The sequence below is a fragment of the Pseudorca crassidens genome, chromosome 11 (genome assembly GCF_039906515.1).
Source record: "Pseudorca crassidens isolate mPseCra1 chromosome 11, mPseCra1.hap1, whole genome shotgun sequence".
NCBI lineage: Eukaryota > Metazoa > Chordata > Mammalia > Artiodactyla > Delphinidae > Pseudorca > Pseudorca crassidens.
The window spans coordinates 43,456,663-43,481,177 of NC_090306.1; the positions used below are offsets into that span (position 1 = coordinate 43,456,663).

Genomic DNA, 24,515 nt, shown 5'->3' on the forward strand with positions numbered 1-24,515 from the left:
GGCCAAGGTTCGTGCTCTTTCCATTATGTCATGTTACTTCTGGGGAAGATCAATCTATGGTCCCAAACCCCAAAATTCATTAAAAAATTCCCAATTCAAATCCCAGAATTCATTTAAGTAAAAAACAAATGATTTCAGGATGATCTTCACCTCTGTTATCATCAGTCACTGAGAAGGGTATGGACAACAGGGTAAGCTTGGCTGGTGTGGGTCAGGTCTCTGGGGATTCCTGGGTCAACCCTACAGTAGGGACAGACCCAAGGCAGGGGGAGCTGCAGAGTCACTGCCGCTGATTCACCCAGGTCTGCACCGGCCTGGTGAGACAGGGGCTGCGGAAAGGCCATGGTGGTGGGACGCTTTCTCTGCCAGGGGTCAGGTTTCCCAGAGAGCTGAGGGCATCCTGCTCAGGATCTGGGGGCCAAGAGCTGCCTGGTTTGCATCACAGACACACAAATTCAGACATACACACAAGGCGTTTCTCTTCTTGTCAAGGTTGGGGTGGGTTGGCGGTGTGCTGGTTGACCTAAGAACCCCACCGTTCACCTCAGGTACCTGGAGCCGCTCCTGACCCACCCAGGTCTCACCCCATCCTTGGGGCTTCCTGACAGAGTGGACCCCAAGTGACATCTTAACTGAGCCCAGGACTTATTCCCAGTAGGCTCCTGCTTCTCGGGTCAGTGGGTGAGCACATGCAGCTAGGCATGCAGAGCCACCCAGGTGAAGTGCCTTTCCTGACCTCTCTGTGACACCAAGCATTGCCTTACACCTGGCCCCACCCCTGCCCCTGGCCAAGAAGAAGGCAACGCAGTGGCCAAAGCGGCCCCTTGGGAGCTCGAAATAATGGCATTTTCAGCCTCCACCCATCTGAAGGAGGAGGAAGCAAGGATCTTTTCTGTCAACAAGAAGGGATACCGTCCAGCTGGGCGGGGAGCACCTGGGAGGTGGGGGAGAGCCAAGCTTAAGGGAACTCACGAAGTTTCTCCCTCATCTAAGGCTCAGATCTATCAGGCTAGGTCGGCCTGCCCTGGATGGCCACAGCCCCCAGAATGGAGGGCAGTGGCTGACGGCCTACTTCTGTAGGTGTCTGGGAGAAGAGAGGGTGATGATATTGACAGGGCTGGGGGGAGGCAGGAAGCCGAGATGTGAGGAAGGAAGGAGAATCTCTTGTGCCCACCTGAGGGAGGGAGCCTGCTGTGAGCTGAAGTTTCTGCTGAAACAGGGCGCTCAGCATCTGGTTCTGCCGTTCCAGGTCAAATACCCTCTTCTTCAGCTTGATGCACTCCTCCCGCAGGTCCTGCCACCCCCAGGAGGTGGAGGAAGACAAAGAGAGGATGGTGGGGAGAGGGAGAGTGATATGAGCACAGTCGCCTTCATCAGAGCAGCGGGCACTCCTGCTGGGCATGCCCTTCTCTTGCAACCTCCTTCTTTGAGGGAGCTGACCCTGCCTATGTTTACGGCTATCACATCTTCTGGGGATGGTAAATTTTCTAACGTTTACCACCCCTGGTCAGAGGTAATTCCGTTCCCTTTGGCAACTTTCACAATCCTGGAGGCAATCCCCTGCCTCTTAGAAAGCACACGTCAAAGAAGGGCCCATATAAGGCAGAGGAAGACCTGGGGGTCAGTGGCCCACATGTCAAGAAATTACCCACACTACTTGAGTAAATATTTAGATGTCACCTTATGCTTACAACATCAACATTGCTATCAGGGCCATCGAAACCTGGAGAAACTAGCTGGGGCCAGGATAACAGAAGGATTCAAGCCCAAATCAAAGTTACCATAGCTCAGAGACTTGGCCTTACCTAGCCAAGTATGGACTGTCCAAGACAGAGAAAGGGGACTTCACTGGAGGGCCAAGACGCCATTTCCACCCTCCTCTATTCCCTATCTAAACAGGTACAGGGGTCCACAGGAAGGCCCTCCCCTGCTGTACCCAGGGCCTCCTCCCAGGGCATCTGGGCTCAGGGCAGAGGGTGAGAAAGTCTCTTGTGGCCTTTTACCTTTTGGTTCAGCAGCGCCTGCACCACATGGTTGGCAACCTGGGGACAGAAAGGCAGAGCTGAGGAAGAGCTGTCAGCCAACCCAGCCTCTGCCTGGAATCGACAAGCTATCCGCCCTGTGGGGAGCATCAGTTCCACAGACCTCGTCCAGACAGCGCTCGTAGGTCTCCCGCTGGTTTTCATTGGCCTGGGCCAGTGCCGAGTTCTCTGCCTGCAGGAAGGAAGAGGAGGGCAAATAGGAAGCTAAGGGATCATTCTTCCCCCGGGCAAGTCCCTCTTGGGGAAGGGGAGGCAAGGAGCCTACTAGCTCTACCCCTGCCCCAGCTCTTGGCTCTGGTCTGATTCTGCCAGGGGGAGGCCTGCAGACCCAGGGCCTGAAGAAGGCAGAGCTGAGATGGCTGGTCTTTTGTTACCCCAACTTCAGTCAGTGAGGCTGCAGGGGCTGGGGAGACAGAGCAACCAGGAGGACCGAAGGTGGGAGGTGCCAAAAGTAACCCTTATTTCCCTGGGGAGAGGGCAGAGGAGCCTGGAGGGAGGAGGGCAGGGTCTTAGGCATGTAGTAAAAGGCCTAGTTTAAGGATCCATGTCTTTGTCCCTCAACTCCTGAGACCTTTCTGTGGCCTCTGCGGCCACCCCTTTCCTAGAGCAGGGGCATGAAAGGGGAGAAGAGGGGTAAAGAAGGGAGACATTCTGGGGGTTAGGATGGCCCCCCCTTGCGCACGCCTCTTGTCCTGCACTGGCACGCAGGCTGCAGAGCAAAGAGCAAGGAAAGGGGTTCTCAGAGGGGCTCTGCTAAAGAAACGTTCAGCTCTGCTCCAGCCTGGCAAAGCAGGTTGAAGAGGAAGGCCCCCCGCACCCCAGAACCCACCCAAGCTCCCCAGGGCTCTGGCCAGCACAGCTGCCCCCCGCCGCCCCGTGCCCCACCTCCAGCTCCCGCAGCCGGTGCAGGAGCTCCTGGCAGGTGCCCGGCTCCATGCTGCCCTCACCACCCTCTCCTGGCTTCGGGTTTCCAGGGCTCCCAGCCGGCTGGTCCATGGCCTCCGACATCAGGCCCTGGGGACAAGTGAGAGAAGCCCCGCAGGCTACTCCAGGGCATGGGGAGATGAGCGGAGGCGGAGGAGGACAGAGATGAAACTTGTCAGTATTCTCGGAGTTTGGATCAGTGTGACCCCCGTGCCACGGACACTGTAACAACTCAGGGTCAGGCTAAGATTCCTGCTCACGGGACAGATACATAGACACACTCTTCCCATCTCAAGAACAGACCATTGTTTTATAAAACCCATAATTGCTCTCGCCCTCTCACAGGTCACACAGACACTGGCCAGGAGCCAAGAAACCTGAATTCTCCGCTGACGCTGGCCTCAGACTGGCGCCCGGTATCCTCTCGGGCAGAGTGGGAGGTGGCCTGCAGGCCTCCAAGACTCCCTGCTTGCAGCGAGGCCCCGGGGGACCAGCCTCTGTGCATGCTGGGCCCTCCACAGGGGTCTCTTGACACCTACCCCCCTACTGCTTGGCCAGCTCCTTCCTATTCATTCTCCAGGGCCCCCACTCCAAGGCCGGGTCAGGTACTGCTCCCGCACGGCTCTGTGACTGTCCCCCAAGACTCTGCGAGGGCAGGGTCACTGTCTTCACTTCACTGTCCACACTCACACTTCTTGGTGTGATACGTGGCATATAAGAGACAGATTGACAGCTGTACAGACTAGTGTGTCATTGCCTGAGCACACAGAGCCAGGGTTCTGACCTGTATCACATTATGTGATCCCCGCCCCCCCGCCCCCAAACTGTTGCCATAGTGACTGGCTTTACCTGATTAGTCCTCACCTTCCATTTGAGTTTCAATTTCTCAGCTAGAGGAAAGTACTCATTTCCTTCCTCTACACAAATATTGCAGAAATTTCCAGTAGATGGGAAACCCTTCCTAACATAAAAGGCGGGAGGCCCCCAGTCTACCACCAGCTACTTGCCTCCCTGACCCACTGCAGCTCCCACAAAAGGGGCTTTAGCACTTTGGGACCAAGAAAGAGAGGAGCCCTCGGCAGTGATCAGGCATCTGAATGCTCTTCCCCCCCGTGGGGCACAGGGGCTGCCTCTCCCACCCCAGCCCTCCTCCTCCAGTCCCCACCACCAGCACGCACAGGCTCCACAGCCTCTCACCTGTCTCTGCCTTCTCACCCAGGCTGGCACACTCATGCAAGCAGCCAGAATGGTCACCTTGCCTGTGGAGACACAGAGGGAGACGACGTCAGCCATGCATTTATTGGGTTCCTGCGGCCTGGCATCCCGGGCCATAGGGATAAACAAGCCAGAGAAAGCCCTGCCTTTATGAGGATCCCATTCTATTGGGGGAGGCAGGTAATACCAGATAAACCAATGAACAGACACCAGGTTCCAAGAAGGCTGTGGAGGTGACAGCAAGGCAGAGACCTGAATGAAGGCTGGATGAAACCCTGGAATGGGAAAAGCATTCCAGGCAGAGGAAAAAGCCAGTGCAAACATCCCCAGCTCTCAGCCAGAGGGGAATGAACAGCCACACAGGCCTTCCAAAATTCTTCTCTAATCCTCATAACCACAAAGGGAATTAAGTGCTATTATCAACACCTATATGTGAGATGAGGAAACTGAGGCACAGGAAGCTACACCACATACCCAGAGTGCATCCTGTGTGCTGGCGCTTTCTCATGCATCATCAATCGCATCTGATTCTCCTACTGACCTCGTAAAAGGAGGGCAAGGCAGGGGTGCCAGCCTGGTCTGAAGCAGGCTCCAGAGGCAAAGGATGCTGCCCACATCATATGGCAGGTTCACAAAGCACAGTGGATGGGCCTGGGTCCCCCCTTCCTATGCAACCTCTCTACACACACGTTGTACTGTGTGCTCTGTGTAGTTAGTCCCGGTGCTCTCAGAGCTTTGCAGCTAGAGAGATCTGGGTTAGAATCTGACTCTGCAAAATCTGTTCCTCACCTGTAAAATGGGGATAAGAATACTTAGTCCAAAGGGTTGTTGGAGCATGAAGTGAGATATGTAGAGTGTCTTGCATGGACTCAATAAATGGAGGCTTTTCACGTTTTGGAGCCCACTGCTACTTCAGCGGTTCACTTGCAAGTGGACTCTGAGTCCCAGGCCTGTCACCCAGGGGATCTGAGCAGGAGGGTCTCCCAAAGATGTGAGGTGCTGCCCCTCTGCCCTGCCCTCAGGGGCCTCCTCCTCTTCAACCCCGTCCCTGCCAGCCCTCCAGCTGCAGGGCCAGCCCAGTCCTCATTCTTCTCTGCCTGATACCCTAGAAAGAGAAAGGGTAACAGCAGAAAGGGAGAATGCTCCTTTCTGGGTGGGATGGGGGAGGGAGAGAGAACAAGCATGTGTGCACAATAATGGGAAGGGGGCTTCTGAAAACCAGAATAAAAGGAAAAACTGTGTAATGCGTATTTTTTAACACTCTGCCACAATCTAAAGTCCTTTGTTATTTTAACGTCATAAAAATGTATCAAGTATAACTTCATTTTGCTCGCAACATTATCATGCATGATATATTTAGAAATGGACAGGCCTCGAAAGAAACGAAAAAAATTCAGGAAAAATCCTCCTTCCCACATACACAAATAGAGGTTAAAACCAAAAAAGGCCTCGGGTTACCTCCACCATTGGACCAGTTCCAGGCCACCCCACATCACCCATCTCTGGGCCACCATCCTCTTGCCAGGCAGAGGCTCCCACTGCTCTAGGAGAGGCCTGTCCCCACAGATCACCAGTGTCCCCTCAGCCCCCTCACCACTTAGTTCCCCAGTGGACACCTCCAGGAGTAGAGGGGCTGGGGTGGGAAGTTTAAAAAAAAAACAAACAGGGGGATGAAGGAGGGGAGTAGGATGAACAGGGCAGTGTCTGGAGGCCAGAAAAGGGAAAGATAAAACAGTAGAAACCTCGAGCCTTTGTTTTCTTCACACAACAAAAACCAAACTAAGGGTGAAGGTGGTTTAGGAGGGTATCTTATTCTAAAAAAAATAAAATAAAATAAAAATAAAAAAGCATCCAGCTTAGGCATGAGGCCCAGACTGCGAGGGCTGGCTGTGCAGTAGGTATATGTGGCTTTGCGTGTTGAGGAGGGCAGGGACCCAACACACCCACAAAGCCAACGACTGCCACTCCTGATCTGAGCCCCTGGGGATCCCAGGGCAGGGAGGCCTGAGTCCCACTGTGACCTAGGGGAGACCCTCCAAGGGACAAGCCCCCTAAGTGCAACAACTTGGTCATGGGGGTCGGTCTCCGTATCCTGAGCAGGGCCTGGGAGAGGCTCCGGAAATGTCGGCTGAAGGCAGGCTGTGACTCAGCCCCACCTTGGGGAGAAGTTTTCTGCCCTCTGCCAAAGTGGTCCAGCCAACTCAGGGCGACGGGTTTTCTCTGTGTCTGCAGGGCCACAAGCAGAGGGCAGGCAGGAAGCTGTCAGCCTGGGTTGCTGAGTCACTCGGAAGAGGCCTGCATTTAAACTTGGCGCTGGGGAGACAACGCACGCACGCTGTGAGCAGGGTGAGTTTGAGCTCAAGATTTCTATGGTGAAAAGAAAACTTCCTGCATCTTTACCCTCCTCTAGGGAACATTAAGATCGAGAGAGATAATACCACCTCTAGCTCCCAATCTGAGCCCAATTAGGAATTTGGCCCTTCAGAGTCTGGGTTTTCGACCCAAATCTCATGAGAAAAAACAAAAACAAAAAAAACAAAAAAAACTCAGGTCGGTTCCCCAGTGGCTGTCCCTGCAGGGTCAGTGGGACCCACCTCCCCAGGGCCGAGCACCGTCATCCTCCCTCAGGCCCCACAACTGCTACTCACAGCTTCTGTGCTCAGCCCACCTGGGGCCCAGGAACAGCCCTGGCTTGGGTTTTTCAGGATGGCCCTGGTTTCAGGCATTCCTCTGGTGGTCCCACACCATATCCCAGATGGTGGATGTGGGTCTGGAACACATGGTGCTGGCCAGGATGGGTAGGGATGGAGCTGCAGTGGGTGGGAGCTCGAGCTTGAATGGGAGGCTTCTCCCGCCAGAACTGCCAGCGGGCAACCCCGCCCCCGCAAAAGCCTGATTCAGAGGGAGGTGACCTCAGTGCTGAGGGGAGGGAGGGGGAGGAAGGGAGGAAGAGCAGAGCCTCTCTGGCCCTCCTTCAGAGACAAGGAGGGAACAGCTGCTCAGGGGGTTTCTGGCTAACCCGGGGATGAGGTGGGTGCAGCCCCATCCCTGAGTGAATCTGGGTGACCACTATCTCTTCAGCCTAGTCAGTCATGTAAGGCCCCCCAGCCCCAAAAGATGGGACTGTCCTGGCCTTTCAGTCAGCCAGATCAAAGGAGTAGAGTCTGCAGCTCCCACCCCCTCTCCAGCCAGGGCACCAGCAAGACCCCTCCCTAAACTCAGAGTCCAGGCCTGGGAGGAAGGGGCCAGAGAGATGGCAGCAAGCCTGTCCTCCAGGCTCCCTTACCCTGGCCCTTAGCCAAGGCCTTTGGGCCCTGATGAGCCCCTCGCTCACCAGCTGTTCCCCCCGGGAGTCCTCTAGGGAAAAAAGCAAGGGGCCAGGAGGTGGGGGAGGGGTGGGCAGCTGTGGGAAGGCAGAGATGGAGCTCACTTTAATAACAGAATCATCCGTAACACAACCATTTCCCCTCTGCTCCCCCCATCCCCCAGCTGCTTTCTGAAATCCCAGGCACACCCAAAAGTCTACTTGTAAACAGCAACTTCTTCACCCACAGCAAACGCTCCCTTCCAGACAAGATCAGCCCTTGCGCTGCCCTGGGGTGTGGGGAGGAAAATGAGGACTGAGGCCCCAGGGCATTCCTAGCCTGAAAGTGGCCACCTTAATCTGGCCTAAAGCATCTTTTAGCCCTAAGTATTCCAACTGGTCTCCTCCCCACTCAGGGAAAGAGGCAGACAAGAATTTCCTTTCCTCCTCCAGACAACTGGCCCCAAGACACAATAGCCCTTCTGAGAGGCAAGTGTCCATGGGGAAGGGGCCCACTGCACCCCTCCTCCAACTTCCTCTTCACAGGCACTCCAAGAACCTCCAGACCATGGTATAGGTTCTTTCAAACTGACAGTAGGACAGTCCCCTGCCTTTCTAGGCAGGGCAGGAGGAAGGGCAGCAGTGTTACAAGCTCAAAAGGCTTATAGATTTCAATACCCTTTCTCTCTCCTCCCCCAGATCCTCAACGTTCCCTGTTCACAGCATAACCCAACAATAAAAGCAACTGCTGCGGGTGGGGAGAGGGAAGGGGCACGGACAGACACAATGGGGGCACACACCAGGGGTTCTGCAGCCAAGAAGCTCAGGCCCCACTCCCAAAAGCCCAGCAGGCCCATCCCAGCCCGGCCAAGGGTACTGGAAAAAGCCTCAGACCAGAAGGCAGAAGGCTTACAGTCCCAACAATGCAATTTATTTGCTGTGTGACTTTAGGCAAATCACTCAGTTTCTCAAGGATAAGTTCCTTCATGCCAAGTGGAGGTTGTTCTAGAACAGTGGTTCTCAAAGTGTGGTCCAGGGACCCCGAGGCCCTTTCAAGGAATCTACAGGGTCAAAACTATTTTCACAATATGACTAAGACATTATTTACCTTTTTAACTCTCATTCTCTCTTGAGTACATAGTGGCATTTTCCAGAGACTACGTGATATGTGATAACACAACAGATTGAATACAGAAGCCGATATGAGAATCCAGCTGCCTTCTATTAAGTCAGACATGACAGATTTGCAAAAATGAAGAACAATGCCATTCTTTTCACTATTTTTTGTTTTGGAAAATATATGATTATTTTTCATAAAATATGTTAACATGGGTTTATTGTTACTTTTGAATGAATTAAATAAATGTTTAAAACTCTCAGTTCCAATTTGTATGACAGTAAATGTCAGTAGGTACAATCTATATGAATAAAAGCTCTTTGAGGTCTTCAATTTTTATATTGTAGAGGGGTCCTTAGACTCAGCAGTTTGAAAAGAATCACTTTTCTTAGAACAGTGTGGTCCAGTAGACCTTTCTGTGACGATGAAAATGTTTATTCCATGCTGTTCAATATGGCAGCCACCAGCCACACATGGCTACTGAGCATTTGAAATGTGGCTAGTCCAACTGAGGAGCTGAATTTTAAATTTAAATAGCCATATGCAGCTGGTGGCAACTATACTGGACAGTGAAGTTAGAAGATCCCTGGGATTCCTTGACTTGAGCATTCGAGGTCAATGCTTCTTTCCAGTCTAGAGTAGGGAAGGGAAGGACAGGACTTAACACTCCTGTCCCCAGGCTTTTGCTCCCGCTATTTCTCACTCTCTCTTCACCAAAGGAAGGCCATCTCAGCCACATGGGCAGTCCTGCTGGCACTCTTACCAAGGCTTAGAGTTGCACTCTCATTCTCTGCAATGACTCACACCCTCTCCAATCGCCTCAAACTTCTGGTCTACCACCTCCCCTCGCTTCCCCAGCGGATTGAAGCCAGCAGAGGGGAAACCCCTCAAACCTCCCACCACCACAGTCCCAGCCCCATCGGAGTCCTTTGTACTTCCTTCTCTCCTCCTGTTACAGCGGAGGGGCTGCCCTTTTCCCAGGCAAGGCCAGTCGTTCCTACCCCAGACCCTCCCCATTTATGTCTTCAGGGTCTACTTCCTGAAGGGATCTTTCCCATCTACCTTTACAACTTCTCAGGTACCTTTCATCTTAAAAATAATTTCCCCCTGACATCTCTCCAGATACTGCCCTCTTTTGCCTTTCACAGCCAAACTTCTCAAAAAAAAGCCATCCTCACTTCTCACTCCTTCCTCAACGTGGTCCAACTTCAGCAGTAGCTACCACAATGCTAAATCTTACAATGTTTTTCAGTCCCCATTGCCTTCTCAAGCACAAATGCCTCTGGTGGCACTTCCTGCTGGACTATGTTTTTTAAAGCTTTGAGACATAGTTCAACTCCCACACAACTCACCCATTTAAAGTGTACAATTCAGTGGTTTGTAGTATATTCACCGATATATACAATCATGGCCATCGTCAATTTTAGAACATTTTCATTACTCCTTAGCTACCAGCCCCTCACACCCAAACCAAGGCAACCACTAATCTATTTTCTGTCTCTATAGATTTCCCCATTCTGGACATTTCATATGAATGGAATCATACAATAGGTGGTCTTCTGTGACTGGCTTCTTTCACTCTGCGTAATGTTTCCAAGGTTCATCTCTGTTGAAGCATGTGCATCAGTACTACATTCCTTTTTATGGCCACATAATATTCCATCGTATGGCTGTGCCACAATTTGTTTATCCATTCAGCTATTGATGGACATTTGAACTGTTTCCACTTTTTGGCTATTATGCATAACGCTGCTCTAAGCAGTGTACACACCAGTGTACAAATTGTCTGGATGGATGTTTTCATTTCCTCTTGGGTATACACCCAGCAGTGGGATTGCTGGGTTGTATGGTGACTTTAGGTTTAACTTTTTGAGGAACTGCCAAACTGTTTCCCGAAGTGGATGCACCATTTTCCCCGACCAGGGATCGAACCCAAGCCCGAGTTCCATCAACAATATGTGAGGGCTGCAATTTCTCCACATCCTCACCACTTGTTATTGTCTGATTTTCTGATTCTAAGTCACCTTAGTAAATGTGAAGTGATTTTTTTTTTTTTTTTGGCTGTGTTGGGTCTTTGTTGTTGTGCACGGGCTTTCTCTAGTTGTGGCGAGTGGGGGCTACTCTTTGTTGCAGCGTGCAGGCTTCTCATTGCGGTGGCTTCTCTTGTTGTGGAGCATGGAAACTAGAGCGCAGGCTCAGCAGTTGTGGCACACGGGTTCAGTTGCTCCGCAGCATGTGGGATCTTCCTGGACCAGAGCTCGAACCCGTGTCCCCTGCATTGGCAGGTGGATTCTTAACCACTGCGCCACCAGGGAAGTCCTGAAGTGATTTTTATGGTTTTGATTTATATTCCTCCGATTGACGATGTTGAACATCTTTTCATTGGCTTATTGGCAATTTGTATATCTTCCCTGGAGACAAGTCTATTCAGATCCCTTTGCCCATTGTTTAGTTGGGATATGTGTCTTTTTACTGTCGAGTTGTAAGAATTCTTTATATATTCTGAACACAGGTCCCTTACCAGATATATGATTTGCAAATGTTTTCTCCTATTCTGTGGTTGTCTTTTCTGTCTTGATAGTGACCACTTCCTCCTGGACAACGTTTCCCTTGTCTACCACTCTCTGCAGCTATCTTCCACCTCTTCTTCTGTGTTAGTTATTTGTGAGTGTATGTGTGTATACCTTAAAAAACAAACAAACAGACATAGCAGCATGCTCTCACTGTTCTACATCATTCATTAGCAAAACAATTAAAAAAAAACCCACACGTGGTCCAGTGGGTAAGACTCCACACTCCCAATGCAGGGGGCCCGGGTTCAATCCCTGGTCAGGGAACTAGATCCCACATGCATGCTGCAACTAAGAGTTCACATGCCACAACTAAGAAGTCCACATGCCGCAACTAAAAATCCCGCATGCCGCAAATAAGACCTGGTGCAGCCAAAATAAATAAATAAATATTTTTTAAAAAAACAATCCATAGACTTTATTTGGATCTTAACCAGTTTTTCCACTGATGTCCTTTCCACTGGTATTCTATCCCAAGATCCGATCCAGGATCCCACATTGTACTTAGTCACCATGACTCCTTAGTCTCCTGTGATCCATGACAGTTCCTCAGTCTTTGTTTGTTTTGGCCGCTCCAAGCGGCTTGCAGGATCTTAGTTCCCCGACCAGGGATCGAACCCAAGCCCTCTGTGGTTAAAGCACGGAGTCCTAACCACTGGACCGCCAGGGGATTCCCAGTCTTTGTCTTTTATGACCTTGACACTTTGGAAGGTAACTGGTCAGTACTTTGGAGAATATTTCCTAATATGAGTTTGTTTGATGTTTTCTCCAATGAGATTGAGGTTATGGATTTTGGGAAAGAATATCACAGAGGTGATGTGCCCTTCTCAGTGCATTCTATCAGGGGGTGTGTATACATGATGCTGAGATATCTTATTACTGGTGATGTTAACCTTGATCACTTGGTTAGGTGGCGTCTACTAGTGGGTTTCTGTACAGTAAAATGAAAACATACTTTTTCTTTTGTTAATAATAAATATTTGGGGGGAGGGCAATACTTTGTGACCATGCAAAATCCTGTTTCTGCTTAAATTTTCACCCCCTCATTTTAGGATTCATCAGTGGATCTTGCTTGCAGCAATTACTATGGTGCCCTAACAATAATTTTCAATTTCCCTCATTCCTTGTAATTTATTAATTGGAAGTTTTCTGTAAGAAAAAGCTGTCTCTTCACTCCCATTTATTTACTTAATTACATATTTGTATGAGTATGGACTCGCGGGCATTATTTTATTCTTTGGATTTTAATCCAATATTATCATCACCACTTATTTTACTGCTTAAATTCCAGCTTCGGCCATGCTTTCAGGTTGGCTCCTGTGTCCTTTCAACATGCCTCCATTAAAAAAAACCGTTTACTTATTTTTTAACATTTGCTTAGTTTCTGGCACGAGAAGATGTTCCAGGCTGATCTTGTATTTTCCCTGCCACAATCTCTTTTCCAAGGGAGCTCTAGCAGAGCAATCTTCTTTCTAAAACTGTAAATCTGATTGCGTCCTTCCTGCTTCAAATCTTCCCATGACCTCCTACTGCTTTGGGGACAGATGAAAGCCCTCAACATGGCCCTGGAAGCCCTACCCTGGGCTGGCCGCAGAGCAACAATCTTCTGAAAAGCTGTCCTGGACTGACGTGGCCCATGTTGATCTCTCTTCTTCAAGTGCCTCCTGCAGGATCAGTATTTCAAACTGTAATGCGTCCTGTTCTCTAGTACTCCCTGAGAGAAGGGGCAACTTCCATGCTGTTAGAAGGGGAGCTCCCTGAGGAGGGGCCCTGCTCATATTTCCTTTCCCCCACCCCTACTTCCTGCCAGGGCACTGCTCCTGCCAACGAGGTCCTGAACTTGGTGATCTCCTTTCATTACAGACAGAAAAAGACCAGAAAGACAGGACAGGTGAGAAGGTACAGTGGACTCATCAGGTTCCCTTAAAGATCCCCAGTGACAGCCCCCAACCCAAGTGGCTCTGAAGGTCCATATGACAAGCCACACTGAGAAGTAAACAAGGACATTTTCAGATTTGTCCCGAACATTGATATGACCTTTTCCAAGCTCTCAACCTTCTCCCAGGTCTCAGTGATGCCCTCTGGCAAAGGGACTAATCTATTCATTCTGCAAATATTCTGGGCAGATCACTCAGTGGGAGGTACAGTGCTGGGTATTGGGAGGCAATTGAGAGATGGGTCAGTTCTTTTCAGACTTCTTGGAGCTTTCAGACTAGTAGGGGATGTAAGACATGTAGGTAAATAGCTGTACTGTGAAGGAGGTTCCACAAGAGAAGTCTTTGGAGAACTTTAAAAATCAGGAGAGAAATATTAAGCTGGAACAGTTTTTCAGAATTTGAGCATCTAGGGAACTCAGCCTTTATAGACAGATAGGGTTTAGCTACAAGGAAAAGGGAAGGGGGTCATTCTAGGCAGCAGGAGGCAGACATCTCTGGGTGTGTATGGAAACAGAATGACTCAGTGCAGCTGGGCTGAAGGGCATTTGAAGGTGAGTGTTTCTTGGTCCCCTGGCCCATGCCAGTTACCAACTCATCTCCTATCTCCTGACCGAACAGGAGAATCAGCATCTTTTCAACATCCTGGGTGTAACCGGAGACATATGCTGGGTCCCACAGGAGGAACAGAGGCAGAGAGGCTCCTGGAGACAATACCAGAGCTGACAACTGGAACTTCAGCTATCTGCTCTCCGATCCAAGAGAAAAAGGGCCTGGGAGGCTGCACAGCCTATTGGCTCTCAGGCTGCACCTGCAGGCCCCAAAGAGCTGGGCATATACTCAGCCAGCCCCCCATGCTCAGTCCCTAGTACTCACTCCCCCAGGCTTCATATCCTGGCCTCTTTCTTCAAAGGGAACGGGCTCTGGCCAACCAAGTGTCTTCCTGTCCAGGCAGCTTTACTGTTGGCTCAGTGGGTGCCATTTGGCCAGAGCCCATAGGTGACCTCTTAAGCTGCCAGCTCTGCTCGGGGAGGAGAAAGTAGCTCTGGTTCACCCACAATTCCGACTAGGCTCTCCTCGTTTGTGCCCATAAATGGGAGTCAGGCTTCCTTGATTCCAGTCTGGCTCAGCCATACTGCATGCCCCTAGGTGAAGCCTAGAAACCCCCGACTCAGTTTTCTCATCTGTCAAATGGGGTGACCTCCCTCTCTGACTCCTCTCTTCCCAGAGGGCATAGAAGAGAAGGATGAGATCACGTCTGGAAATGGACTGCATCTGAGAAAAGAGATCCCCTTGTGTGGGGTGGGGGATGTGGGGGTGAGGAGCCCAGCAGGGCCTTTAGGGAGAAGCCCTGGGATTTGATGCTGCCTTCCTCCTATGGGCCCCACAGGCTTCCCAGGAAAGCAAAGCGGGTAGAGAGGAAGGGACAGCAAAACCAAGAGCTTTAGCCTTCTTCTAGCCCCGGGGACAGGAAGTGAGGTGCCGTCTACAGAGGAAGTGAGAAGCAAACACCCCCCAACTTCCCTTCAGCCTGCAGTGGAAAGGAAGGCTCTAGCTTCAGGAGCCCACAGGCCCAGAGCTGGGGAAACAGAAGGCAATGGGATGGAGGCAGGGGAGTAGGCATTTTCAGCACCATCTGGCAGAGAAGGGGGCCTCTTGTCTTGGACACAGTAAAACTCAAGGGGTCCAGGACATCCCACAGACTGGGGTAGTGGGGAGAAGAGACACCACTGAAGTCAAGTTGAGAAACCCAGCTTCCCAGGTCACGTGGTACCATTTCTGCAGGCCTGGCCCCAGATTCCTGCCCCAGCTCTGTGATGTGTCATGTGCCTGCCCCTAACACACGCACATCCCTCACACGCCAAGGTGGGGAGGGCCTCTGATTATCTGGTCTCACAGTACTTGTCCTTTTTTTGCAGCCTCCATCACAGCTGTAACTTTATAACTGTTTAATTATTTGATTAACATGGACTTCTGGGATCACCACTGTATCCCCAGAGCCTGGCACCACACCTAGTACTTAGTAAGAGCTGGCCATAGCTTGAGAATTCCTTGGTTTTGGCATCCGAATGAAGTTTGGTATATGAAGGTAAATGAACCCTGCTCCTGGCCTGGGGTCGACTGGGGGACCCTGAGGTGGGTGGTGAAGGTCAGAAACCAGAGTCCTGACATGGCGGCAGAAGAAATCTCTGTACACACAGATACTGCCAACTGGTGACAGATGAAGACAGTATATTCTATTTGCTATCTTTTGGGCAAGCGGGGGGGGGGAAAGAATATATACTTGTGTTTATTTTTGTATTAAAAAACTAGGGATATGTAAGAAATTAATAAGTGATTATCTATGGAGGGAGAAGGGGTGGAGGGGGGAGTAAGATTTCTCAATGTATGCCTTTTTGTATCATTTTGATCTTTGGACTATGTAAAAAAAAATCTAGTGAAAAAATAAAAGAATATAAAACAAAAAAAAATAGAAGGAATAACCACTTGACCAGGTGACTTCTAAAGCCCCCCCAGATGGGGCCATCTACTCTCTTCTTCCCACCTTAGGAAGTAAGGACCAGGCCCCAGGACAAGGGAGGGGTGAGGAGGTCTAGACAGATGAGTGTGGGGTCTGGCCAAGGAACACCAGTTTCTTCACTCTCTTTCTTCTCAGCAATCTCTCCCCGACGTAGGGGAGAGGCCCCCCCAGCCCCCGCTGTGGTGGGCATTCGTAGCAACAAACTATTCAGAAGTTAGGGGACTTCCCTGGTGGCACAGTGGTTAAGAACCCACGTGCCAATGCAGGGGACACAGGTTCGATCCCTGGTCTGGGAAGATCCCACATGCCACGGAGCAACTAAGCCCGTGCGCCACAACTACTGAGCCTGCACTCTAGAGCCTGCGAGCCACAACTACTGAGCCCACGCGCCTACAGCCTCTGCTCCGCAACAAGAGAAGCCACCATCGCAATGAGAAGCCTGTGCACCACAATGAAGAGTGGCCCTCAGTCGCTGCAACTAGAGAAAGCCCGCATGCAGCAACAAAGACCCAATGCAGCCAAAAAAGTAAAATAAATATATCTCAAAAAAAAAAAGTTAGTCAGGGCTACTTCCGCCTGGATAAGAGCTGGGTTCATTCTTACTCCTGGGAAGGGGGTAAGGTCTGGCCAAGGGCAGAGGCAGAGGTGGGAGCTTGAGCAAGGGGAAGGTTTGGGACAGGTAGCGGTAAGGTAGGGTAAAGGACTCCTGAAGTGCCTGGGGCTTCCGCGGGCAGGTTCTGGGGATGTCTCAACAGATCCTCACACAAAAGGGCCAGTTACAGCCCTCACATCAAGCCAGCTGGGAGTGAAATAAATCAGCCCCTGGAACAGCAGCTGCTGAGAACCCCACGGCCACATCCCAGGAATTCCAGGGCCTCTCACATTCCCCTCCAGCAAAGACCTCATCATTCTCCTACCCAGAGGGTCTTCAGGGAGGGACAATTTCAAGCCCTGCATTATAGTGAGAACTGCAGACCAACACCCCAAGCAGCACTCACCACTCAAGTCTTGCAGGCAACAGCACGAGCAGCAGAATGAGGCGTCTCTCCTTTTAAAATACCTATACTTTTTTTTTTTTTAAAGCTTAGCGAGTCCTGGAGAACTCCCAGAGCTTAAGGACCAGCATAAGGTTCAGGGAGCTGTGCCTGACTGGGCTCTTCTCAGCAGCTGCTGGAGTTTTAGAAATCAGGAAGAGCAGCAATGATAATTCACCTTAATAACAACCTGGCCTCCTCAGGCCTCTTTCATCTGTGTGACTCCCAGAGTAGGGAAAACGTTAATTAGCAAGCAGGTGCCACACCCCAGTGATGATGTCTTATTAATCTATCAGCACAGACTGGGAAACTGAGGCCCAGGGAGAAAGATGTGGCTCACACGGAGCTAAGGATATAGGTGCCGAGGGCCACTGGGCAGTGAGGAACTAGAGCTCCATATCTGTCGTGCTTTGGGAAGGTGCTGAAGACAAGGGCGCTTCTTTCAGAGTCAGCCAGACCTGGGTTTGGGGTGAAGGTGAGGAAGACCCCACATATGTGCCCCAAGCCCCCTCCCCAGGCTGCCAGGGCCTGGTGGAAGCCTTGGCAGGGAGTCCAGGGTTCCGATCTTGAGCCAAAACACTCCTCTCCCAAAGCACTGTAAAGCAGGCCAACAGCTGCTTTGAGCACCTCCGCCACCTCTGCAACGTGCACAGGCACTACAGGCTAAGGGAGGGCGCAGCTCTCCAAATAGCCCCACGTGACAGGCGCAGTCCATGAAGTGGGAGCAAGAGGCACCTGGCAGCCAGGTGGGTAGATCAGATCAAAATCACGTCAAGTGGGGAGACTGCTTCTTTGGGACCCAAGCCCATCTCAGCAGCCCCCACCCACCTTTGGCACTGACCTCAAAATAATGAGATCTTTTCTACAGCAAGGCCTGCCTAGTCGGTCACTGCTTTAGAAACCGGCAGAGGAGGCTCAGCTGGTCTGTGCCTCCTCCAGGAGAGGAGGGGAGGGTGGTCACAGAAGACCAAATATCTTTTCCCACTGTGGCCGTGGAGGGAAGCAGCACACACCTGAATGTGGATGAAGTGTAAAGATGGAGGCACTGCTTGTGCAGATCCACCTGCAGCCTACTACGTGCTTGGTACTGTGAGAGATGCTGGGAACAGACACAACCTCAGCTCTGGGGAACCATAAGTGCCAAGCCAGGGAGCAACCAAAGACCTTGTCTTCCAACCCTCCAGGGTAGGGCCTGGGGAAAAATATTAAGGGTGTTATTCTAAGGGATTTGAAGTTGTTTTTCTTCAGCATGTTAAGAGAGCTGACCAGAGCCCATGGGGGACCCTGAGATAACACTCTGACCCCAAGGGCTTAGCTCTCCACAATATCAGGTTCAAGAACTGCCCTCTCTGCCTTAAATCTGGCCAGGCCCCCTCATGCACAAGAAATTAAGGCAGAATGGTACAACATAAAACATTAGACCAGAGTCAGGAGCACTGCCTCTGACACTCATCATTGTACACATCACTTCCCCCTCTAGACTTCAGTGTACTCCCCACCTTTTTTTTCAGTTTCCCCATTTTTAACATGAGGGCATTGGACTAGACTGTCTCTAGGATTCCTTCCAGCCTGTGACTCTATGTTGTTTTGACATAGTGGCAGATCCCAGATTGATTTACATAAATTTGCATGTTCAATCAGAAATCCCAAACTCCAAGTATAGAAAATCCAATCAGTCCATTAGTGCAGCCAGACTGGGGCTAGAGGAGTCTGCCAGGTTTGGGTGAGGATTGTCAAAGCAGACAGTGGTAGTGGTGGTGAATTAGGGGAGGAGCCGGGGAAGCAGGGGCAGAAGCGGCATTTGTTCTGAGAGACGCGCTTTTGGTGACCCAAGGCTGATGGAGCCAGGGACCCCTCTTTTGCTATCAGGCAAGAGTCCTTTCTCCTCCTGCTTCTAACGGGGCCTCTGGCTGGCTGGCCTCAGAGCCACACCCCAAGAGGAAACGGCAGCCTCTGCCTAGCAACAGCCACATCCTTCACTCTGACAGGGACTCCACTGTTAACCACTTTCTGGGAAACTGACCTTCCTGGGAGCTTCCATTCTCCATCCCAGGGGTTTCTAGCAGTGAGGAAGGTTTCCTTGGGGTCTAACCTAAATACCTCCTGCTGTAGCTTCACTCTCATGGGCAGCAGGGCCCAGGGAAGAGGGCTCCTGGGGAGCTAGCAGAGGGAAAAGCAATGCAGGAGAATGTGCTCCACATTCAACCGATCCCACGGCCTTTTTAACCACCACCTCTCCTTTAACATCTCCCTCAGCACCTGGGAGACCAAGGATGAAAACAAACAAGAAGAACGTGAAGGTCTTTGGTTCTTGGGCTAGAGAGCAAGTCCCAGCCTGGAGAGTCTGACTCCTGAGAAAGCTCTACCCCCCAGGATGGAAGAAGGAGTCTGGGAAAGGTGGGATTGTGGCAGTCTCTCCCTGCTGCTGCCTGGCTGGCGTGGCAGGGTCTGGGAGGCTGGCTGGGCGAGGGCAGTAGGGAAGATTCCTTACACCCCTTGCCTGGGAGCTGGGGGTGTGAGTACAGAGGTGAGGTGAATAGGGCCAACGGGTGGGATGGGCAACAGCAGTGGGGCTCTCCTTGTCCTCTTCCCATAACAGGGTAGATGAGTGTGCTGTACTCCCTGGCCCAGATCCTAAAACAAGTCCCAACAGCTGAGATGCAAACTGTCTCCTGGGAATCTGCTTCCCCTGCTGGCCCTTGGCTGCCTCCTCCTCTCTCAACCCCTCCCCAAAGGCACAGCTCAAAGACTGGCCTGCCAGGATGTCTCACCAGAGGCCTTGATGGGTGGGCCAAACCCCAGCCAGCAGGAGTTCATACTCCAAGGCACCAGGGGCGAGCAGCACAGTGGCTTTCTTAGGCAGGATAAGGGAGTCTGTGTCCCTCCACCCAAGGTTCTACTCCTAAGCAACTTACCTCTTCAAACTTAGCCACCCTGCTGGAGGACCTTACTCCCCTCCAATTTCACTCATCAGTGGAACCACACAATGTCAAAAAGTGGAAAGGAATAGTAGAGCTTTCTAATTCAACTGCTGAATTTTACACATGTGGAAAAGAGCACCAGAGAGGCAAACTACCTTGGCTAAGGTCACACAGCAACCTATGAAGAGCAGGGACCAGAGCTTCTGACTCCCAGTCCACAGTGATAACAGCTTGGTCCTCATACACACTGGTTTCTGCTTGCCTATTGTAGAAGGGCTTTTTTCCCTGCAGCCCAGGCCATCTGCCTCTCCAGGTTCTCACTCTCTTCCAAAGGCCTGAGCTGGAGAGAGATGCTGGAGGGCTCACACCACCTCATGCACAGACCATAAACTGAAGACAAAGTTGAATGAAGTGGAGATTATCTTCCTAGACAGGGATGCAAGTGTTTCTCTGAGGTAAGAAACCCACTAACCCCACGTTGTTCTTAGAAAGACAGGAACCCAATAAATATGAGAAGTGAATTTTGTGTCTCCTTTCTTGAAAGACAAGGAGTCTCTGAGTCAGCTGGCATATCTTGCAAGAGAGGGTCTGCAACAAGGCAACTGGGCTAGGTTCATTTTCCCCAAAGTACCACCCACAGAACCATTAGACACTGACCATTAGCTACTGTCCTCCAGGACCACACCTGTCCCAGGCATTTGTTTCCACCACTATCTCTGGCAGACAACTGTGCTTAAGCAGGAGGACCTGTGGGGGAGGGAGAGCAGTGGTAGGGAGGGCATAGAAGCACTGCCTTTACAGCCAGACAACCGGGCAGCCTAAGATCCCTGGCTACTCAGGAAGGCAGGCATTTAAGAAGTAGCAGCTGGACAGGCTGGTGGATAGCGCTGAGACACCTGCAAAACCAGGCCTGTGGGAGGTAAGGGTCCTCCGTGCCCTTGGGGCAGTGCCAGGGCTGGAGAGACCACGGGGGCTGGGGTTCAGACAGCCGCTTTCCTAGTCGGCCTAGGCCAGTGGAGTGTCGAGCACAGATAAATTCTCTGCATTCTTCTGGCACCGCAGCCAGGACCCAGAGAGCCTTTCCTGCAAGAGCTGTCCTGGCTTCACTCCCTGCCCAGCCCTTCTCCCTTCCTCAGCCTCTCTTTAGTGTTCAGCCCACCCAGCTACCCTTCTCCTTCCCGCAGTCCCTCAGAGCCACTGAAGGGTCGTTCCGGGAGACCCCTATCTCTCCGCCTCCCCCCACCTCTCCCCCACCCCACCGCCCCAGGCCACGGAGACAGCAAGGAGTGCGAAGAGAAGCCAGAGGCTCGTCTCCGCGCCTGCGCTTTGGGGAGAGCCTCCCCCGCGCAACAACCCAGCACCGCTAAGCGGCTCCCGTACGATGGGATGCGGGTGGGGTGGGGTGCGCAGCTGGGGCAAGGTCAGTGCTTTCAAAGGGGGCGGTAGACCGGCCCCCGGAACATCGGCCTCTCCGGAAAGTTTCCCTTCCGGGGCCACGGAGTGTGCGCGAGGATGGCGCGAGGGGCGGGAGGGGGTGGGGTGGGGGGGTGGACAGAGTCGCGGCCGGACCCTTCGGCTTGAGTGAGGCGGGCTAGAGGGAGGGGAGGCCAGCGAGGTCCAGCAGGAAGCCGCGCCGCCCTCTCCGACCCAAGGCTGCCACGAGAGCCTTACCCTCCATATCTCTCACCCCCAGCCGGGGCTTAAAGACCCCCCCACTCGCCGCCCTTTAAATCGCAAGTGGCCCCAGAACTCACCGAAATCAGGTGTTGAGCTGGGCTAGGGCAGGCCGGATCCGCCAAGTCCATGGCCGCGGCTCGGGGGGGGGCAGAGAAAAAGGGGGGTGTTGGGGCCGCCTCTTGATGTCAAGGCTTTAAAGGGGCCAGTGAGCCCCGCCCCTCGCTCAGACCCCGCCTCCCCTCCCGCGCAGCCAATCCACGTTCACCCTGGATACGCGCCCCTCCCAGCCCCCTCCAGATGTTCCCAGGACGAGAGCTAGGTCCGCCCGGCCCGAGCGCTCCGCTTCCGCCCTGGAGGAAAGGACCTCCCCTCCCCCCTATAGCGAAACAGACTTCCCAGACCTGGCCGGGTCGGGCCCAGTAAACCTCCCCAGTGCCGGGGTAGGAGAAGCCGGGCTGGGCCGAGCGGGGGTGGAATGGGGGGCATCTATAGCAGAGAAAACTAAGTAGGTGCACGCGGACCCGTGGGCATGCGCGTCTGCTTCTGTAGGGCTGGGCGTGCACGTGTGTATGTGATTGTGAGCGTCGGTGTTTGTAATTTGCCTTCCTGCATACGTGTTGGGTGTAAATCTAAGGGAAGAGGCTTGAGTGCCTGCTTGGCCTTAAATGCTCCCATCTCCCTTTTCTTCCTCCCAGATCGGGTCCTTCCAGCAATATGGAAACCTGGGCGCTGGGAACAGGCTCTGCACCTCTCAGAGCAGTGTTGGCCTTTTCCTCACTGGTTAAGGAGGAGGGAAGGCTGACCAGAAAAAGGATACAATCTTGCTCTCAGCCACTTGCTGTCTCAGTGGGGGCGAGTTCCTTCCCTGCTGAACTAACTGCGTGCTTGAAGGAGGAAAAGCAAACAGCCCACCTAGGCCCCAGCAGGGCCTCAGAGCTCCCTTCGATATCATTCTCATTGGTCCTTGGTTAAACAATTATCTGCCCTTGTCTGGATACCATATAATCTTCACAATCTGGCCCCTTAGTGCAGGTTCTCAAGGGGGTTCTGCAGAGAAATACAAAGGGATCCCTAGCCACAGGCTCTGCCCATTTTATTAAAATTGCTTCTATTGCGGGTATACACAGGATGTATTAAAGCACCATATTATCCAATAAATGAACATAAAAGCTCAGGGAACATAGAGTGCTCAAATTGGCTAGAATTGACCAAGAGTGCCTCTCTGAAGGAGGCTCCTTAATTTAAAATGGGATTTGAAGGGCAGAGAGAACTTGAATAGGATCCAGGTGAAGTAAGGACACAAGGAGATTCACGTAGGAAAGAGCAAATTATCTGCATGGGACAGTGAGCAGATAACGTTGGTAGGGTGGGAAGTGGGAGAAGTTAATGGAGGAAGTTTTGTATGGAGGAGATCAGAATAAGGATATGGATTTGACAGGACAGGCGATTTTAAAAAGTCATTTTGGATTCTTGAGTATAGAGGTAGCTTGATGAAGACTGCCTGAGGATAGTGATTATTGGAGCCTAGAAGATGTCGTGGAGGTTACTCCCACCAGCTCTCTCACCTTTGCTTTAAAACAATTTTTAAAATTGATTTATCTTTTTTTTTTTTTTTTTTTTTTGCAGTACGCGGGTCTCTCACTGTTGTGGCCTCTCCCGTCGCGGAGCACAGGCTCCAGATGCACAGGCTCAGCGGCCATGGCTCACGGGCCCAGCCGGCATGTGGAATCTTCCCGGACCAGGGCATGAACCCGTGTCCCCTGCATCGGCAGGTGGACTCCCAACCACTGCGCCACCAGGGAAGCCTGGTTTATCCTTAACATACAAGAAAATGCACAGATCTTGGGTGTTTTGTTTGGTAAATTTCAACAATAATATATACACTTATGTAACCCCCCAAACAAGATACTGAACCATCACCCCAAAGAATTCCTTCATTCCCCTGTATAGTCAATTACCCTGCACCTACCAACACCCACCCTCTGCAACTTCCTGAATTTTATCACCATGGTTTTGTCTGTTCTTGAATTTCACATAAGTGGAATCATACAGTATGTACTCTTTTGTGTCTATACTCTTTAGCTTAGTAACGTTTTTGAGATTCAGCCATGTGTAGTCTATTTTTTATATTGCTGAGTAATAGTCCATTGTATGAATATATTGTAATTTGTTTATCCATTCTCCAATTGATGGATATTTGGGTGTTTCCAGTTTGGGGCTATCATGAATAAGGCTGCTCTAAATATTCTTGTGCAAAGCTTTTTGTGAATGTGTTTTCATTTTGAAAAAGCTCACCTTATTTTTTGATTATAGCTAGTGGCATCTTTGTAATCCTGCAGCACTGATTAATTCTATTCATTCAATCATCTAACATTTATTGAATAGGAATCCGTGTCCCAGTCCTGGGCTTACAACAAAAATTAGACACGATCGTTTCCTCCAAGGGCTTAAAAGTCCAGTAAAAGTCCACTAATCTGTTGCATTCCAAAACCATGGGGTAGAAAAACCTTAAGAGTCTGCCAGGCATTTCTAACTATTTTTGGATGTTTCCAAATAAATAAATTTTGGGAAGCAAACAAACCATGTAGATTATTTTTTACTTTACATTCAGATGTTCGCCCCTGTTTAATAAACACAGCTGGAACATCTGCACTTGTCAGACAAGTACCTATTCTCCTTAATTTAAAGGCTCTTGCACACTTGAAAGTTTAGACATTCAGATTTGGGCAGATTCTCTATGCTTCACAGACCTTTATCTTCACTGACAGGAGGTGAAAGAAGTATAGCTACCATTGCTCCATGCTTTCTGTCTTTGATGAGGCCCAACACACTTTAATTACCACACTTAGTGGTATTATTCACTTATTAAAAATTACACTGAAGTTCCAATGTTGGTTTTCCACCTTGTTGTATACCACCAATCATAAATTGTTCTTTACTTGAGTTATCTATGTTACAAAACAAGCCAGGCCTTTTAGGTCTCTGGTTGCTGCAAGCTGTTGGTAACAAACCAGTTTGGTGGCATGGTCTAACAGTGCAGATAGTGCTGATGAATGACTGGTAGATGGCATCTCAGAGAACCATGCCCTCACTGCTCACATCAGTACTTTGAATGGGATCCTCTGCTTCAATACTATGTGTTCCTTCATTCAGTGTTGGAGCATCTTCATTCCTCAGTTTGGCATTGTAGCCATTTGGCTACTGTGTTACATTGGTTGATGAACTGACCCCAGTTTAGAATTCCTGACATCAGGAG

The 24,515-nt window shown here is 51.0% G+C and overlaps 1 protein-coding gene and 1 long non-coding RNA gene across 16 annotated transcripts in view; one reads left to right on the plus strand and one right to left on the minus strand.

Moving 5' to 3' along the window:
* Window positions 1-21,476, minus strand: part of NCKAP5L (NCK associated protein 5 like) — a 30,546-nt gene extending 9,070 nt beyond the window's left edge. Inside the window, exons 1-7 of one of the 15 annotated variants that reach the window (XM_067696455.1) lie at window positions 21,337-21,398; window positions 20,240-20,329; window positions 4,164-4,225; window positions 2,928-3,056; window positions 2,146-2,214; window positions 2,004-2,042; window positions 1,175-1,294 (exon numbers count right to left, since the gene is read on the minus strand). In XM_067696455.1, coding sequence (XP_067552556.1) covers window positions 1,175-1,294; window positions 2,004-2,042; window positions 2,146-2,214; window positions 2,928-3,056; window positions 4,164-4,199 — 393 coding nt within the window. In that variant the 5' untranslated portion in view covers window positions 4,200-4,225; window positions 20,240-20,329; window positions 21,337-21,398. Of the gene's footprint in view, window positions 1-1,174; window positions 1,295-2,003; window positions 2,043-2,145; window positions 2,215-2,927; window positions 3,086-4,163; window positions 4,226-6,829; window positions 7,588-20,239; window positions 20,330-21,336 lie in introns of those variants that run through there. The other 14 variants (XR_010932395.1, XM_067696453.1, XM_067696456.1 and 11 more) reach the window with 14 other exon arrangements.
* Window positions 21,444-23,516, plus strand: LOC137201894 (uncharacterized). Its single transcript, XR_010932396.1, has 2 exons — window positions 21,444-21,764; window positions 22,886-23,516. It is a non-coding gene; the product is annotated as an uncharacterized lncRNA (long non-coding RNA).
* The last annotated feature ends 999 nt before the right edge of the window (window positions 23,517-24,515 follow it).